The sequence below is a fragment of the Sinocyclocheilus anshuiensis genome, unplaced genomic scaffold (assembly GCF_001515605.1).
Source record: "Sinocyclocheilus anshuiensis isolate Anshui unplaced genomic scaffold, SAMN03320099.WGS_v1.1 scaffold482, whole genome shotgun sequence".
Classification (NCBI taxonomy): Eukaryota; Metazoa; Chordata; class Actinopteri; order Cypriniformes; family Cyprinidae; genus Sinocyclocheilus; species Sinocyclocheilus anshuiensis.
Genome location: NW_015547676.1, coordinates 1,309,921 through 1,313,201, shown reverse-complemented (window position 1 = coordinate 1,313,201; position 3,281 = coordinate 1,309,921). Strand labels below are relative to the sequence as shown.

At 37.2% G+C, this 3,281-nt stretch overlaps 1 protein-coding gene across 2 annotated transcripts in view; it reads right to left on the bottom strand.

Annotated features, from left to right (window-relative positions):
* Positions 1-2,326: 2,326 nt before the first annotated feature.
* Positions 2,327-3,281, bottom strand: part of LOC107703040 (RNA-binding protein FUS-like) — an 18,453-nt gene continuing 17,498 nt past the window's right edge. For both annotated transcript variants that reach the window (XM_016505532.1, XM_016505531.1), the window contains exons 15-16: positions 2,881-2,995; positions 2,327-2,791 (exon numbers count right to left, since the gene is read on the bottom strand). In XM_016505532.1, the coding sequence (XP_016361018.1) occupies positions 2,752-2,791; positions 2,881-2,995 (155 nt within the window). In that variant the 3' untranslated portion in view covers positions 2,327-2,751. The remainder of the gene's footprint in view (positions 2,792-2,880; positions 2,996-3,281) is intronic.

Sequence of the window (3,281 nt, the reverse complement as noted above, 5' to 3'; positions counted from 1 at the left end):
TGCTGAGTGAATTCTGCATTTCAAAACTTAAATACAAGAAGGGATATTTAAAGTGTACTTAAGTAGCCTATACTTAAAATAGTTCCACTTTAGCACAAACAAGTAGCCTATATTTATTACAACTTTAGTTGTACTTAAGCACTGCTTTGGCACAACTAAAATGCATTTAGTACAAAATTAGTTGTTCCAGCTTAACAGACTTTAAGTATACCAATTTATAGTGTGCCACAAATACATTTAGTTATACTAAACTACATACGAATACATTGTGCTTAAGTATACTATGTTTATCCATCAGTGGATTCATGATGAAGCCATGGATGACATTTTAGTTTTTACTACTTTAGTGGAATAAGTGTTTTGTTTCTCAGAGACATTGTTCTGTAAAATGTGATATAGTTTGTTTTTTAATAAACACACATTGTCTACAGCATGCTGCAGAAAGTATCCAAAAGGAATGTCAGTGAGACTAATCATTGGGTTTTCCATTCGTACCAGTATCCTTAAACTGAGGTGAGCTTGTGATTTCTGTGGATTAATCTATACAGATGAACACAGATGCATTGCTCTGAAATGAAAGCTATGATTCTGTTGTTTTAGGGTCAAAGTGCAAGCAATCAACAAAAAACCATCAAGAGCTTAATTTGACAACGTCTGAGGCAGAACAGATGCTACAACAAGAATAATTCTTCACGCAGGAGGATGAAGTTTAATGAAGTTTGCATATTTACTCTGCATAGTTGTATATGCAAGTTATTTTGTTTATTGCATTAAAATAATTTTATATGTAAAGTGAAATCTTGCATTTTGTATTTATTTTCTGTTCTTGTAGACAGTGTCGGGGAGTAACTAGTTACATGTAATGGAATTACATCATTTAATTTCAAAATAAATGTAACTATAATCTGTTACAGTTACTGAGAAAAAAATGTGTAAATTACAGTTACTTATGAAAATGTTAATGATTACAAAGGGGGTTACATCTGATATTTTCTCACACATACAGATTTAATTGACTTCTTTCATAAATTGCATTGCCTGCTTTAAAATATGAGACACCAATGTTTCAGGAGTTTAGGACACATGCTTATTCCATAACTGTTTTATTTCCTTTTGGGTTCATGTACATGGTTTATTTATTATTTAACAGTTTTTTGGTCAGAGTAATGAGATGCTAGCAAGGCTTATAAATCCCTTATAAAACAAAAAAATGTTTTTTTTTTTCCAAACTAGTTTCTTATTAATCTGTAACTATAACATCATGAAAAGCCCTGTCAAATTATATATTTTTCATAGGCAAATGTTATTAGCTTGGTCCCTCATTTTTAAACACAATTGTACACCTCACTCGTATCTAATCTGGAATAATAAGAATCTACTGCATAAACAATAATTCAGTTTGGGTCAGTACCGTATCACATTATTATAGACTACAACAAACGGGGGGCAGAGCAAAGATAAACACTGCCACGCGATAAAATGCGATTGTGAAAGTTTTCACAAATCGAGCTCGACCTAAAACAATGGTTTTGCATTCCAGCAGTCTGTGTGTTTATTGGTAATAGACGTTAAACATGAAGAATGCCTTTCTTTCACATTCTTTACTAGCGGACCAAGGGGTTTACGGACAAGAGCTTTGCTGAGAAGAAATGCACCTGCCGGTTTAAAAGTTCTCCCGCGAACCTCGTGTGGCAGCGGTGTGTTTGTGTGTTTTGGTTCACTGAAATGAGTTTTGTATCCTACTCTAATGCTGTGTCTAGCACTTAACTTGCCGTGTAACCGAGTTACAGTTCGTTTATTCCTTAATTAGGGAACAGGTAAACATATCGCGCAATATATATACACTTTGCACGTAGTAAGGATGTGTTTAGACACATTAGGAAAGCAGTGCGCGCCACCCCTTGTAATTTGGTTTTTAGTGGTAAGAGTAGGAAATTTAGAGGACTTGGGGAGCTTTATGGGAATCATTTGTTTTGATTTAGTTTTCTTTGATTTGGGCGCCACTCAAGTTCCTTTTCCCTATACTAGTGAATATTGTTTTTGTGATAACCTTCCTTACTTCCACTGTTCTTAATTTTATTTATTATTATTTTCATTGCAGCAATTGTAAATAGCACGTCACACAAGCATTTTTCTTGTGGCTTCGGCCTAATGTAATAAATCCTCACTTTTGAGCGTCATTCCTGCGTTTATGGTCATTTGTCTGCCTGGTTCAATCCACCCAGCAATAATTTACTTTCCAGGTGTTACAATCCAACTCCTAGACCTTTACAGTTCGTAACAGTATAATGTTCTTCAAAAAAAAAATCATAAAGACAACAACAAGTAAGATCAAAAGGGTGTTTAATATTTTTTGCAAAAAGAAAAACAAAAAGAAACCAGTAAAAGTATTTGAGTTGATTGATTTTTACAAAACAATAAGCATTTCACAAATCGATCACACTAAACGCCGGATTCAACGAGTCAGGAAATTAAAAAGTAACAAAAATAACATCTGGCCCCTCCCCCTTCACCCAGAGCAAAAAGACCCTTTAAAGCTGATCTGTGGCCAGTGCTGCCACTTACAGGACTGAAGCTGTACGAAGTGGCAGAGATCAAATTCATCCCGTTCCCTTCACTCAGCCCCTCAGAGTAGATTCAACATTTATGGGAAAACTGCTCGTTTCAGACAGTATATGCTCATGCAACAGAAAGGACTTCGGACACAAACCTCTCCCCCCACCCCACAATAAACACCGGTCTGGAATGGCTTCAGTACGGCCGGCCCCGTCTCTCCTCTCTGTGGTCTCCCCTTTAGGATGCAACAGAGACGAGCATTACTCAAACATCAGAGAACTCGTGATAACTCTGACTGACTGCAGAGCTGAGGGGTTTCATTACCTTCCGCCCATCTTGTATCCTCCGCGGTCTCCACCCCTGAAGCCTCCTCCTCCTCCTCCTCTGCCGCCTCTGAATCCGCCGCGGTCTCCTCCGTACCCGCCTCGACCGCCACGATCTGCAAGTCAGGAGGAAATCACAGCAGTGAAAGTGTGGTGGATAACGTCTGCTTGACATGAAACGGCACTCACAAGACACTTCCACAGAGCAGGGCAAACTAGGGAAGCTTGTTTCCACCACAGATCAGAACAATTCAAAGGATTGGAGACTGAATTCTGACTCCTCTGAAGGGGGAAAAGGCCAAATTACCTTAAATGTTGAAAAATGAATCGAGATATATATAAAAAAAAACTCAACTAAAAATTGAGATGTAAACTCCAAAAAAAAAAAAAAAAAAATAAAAC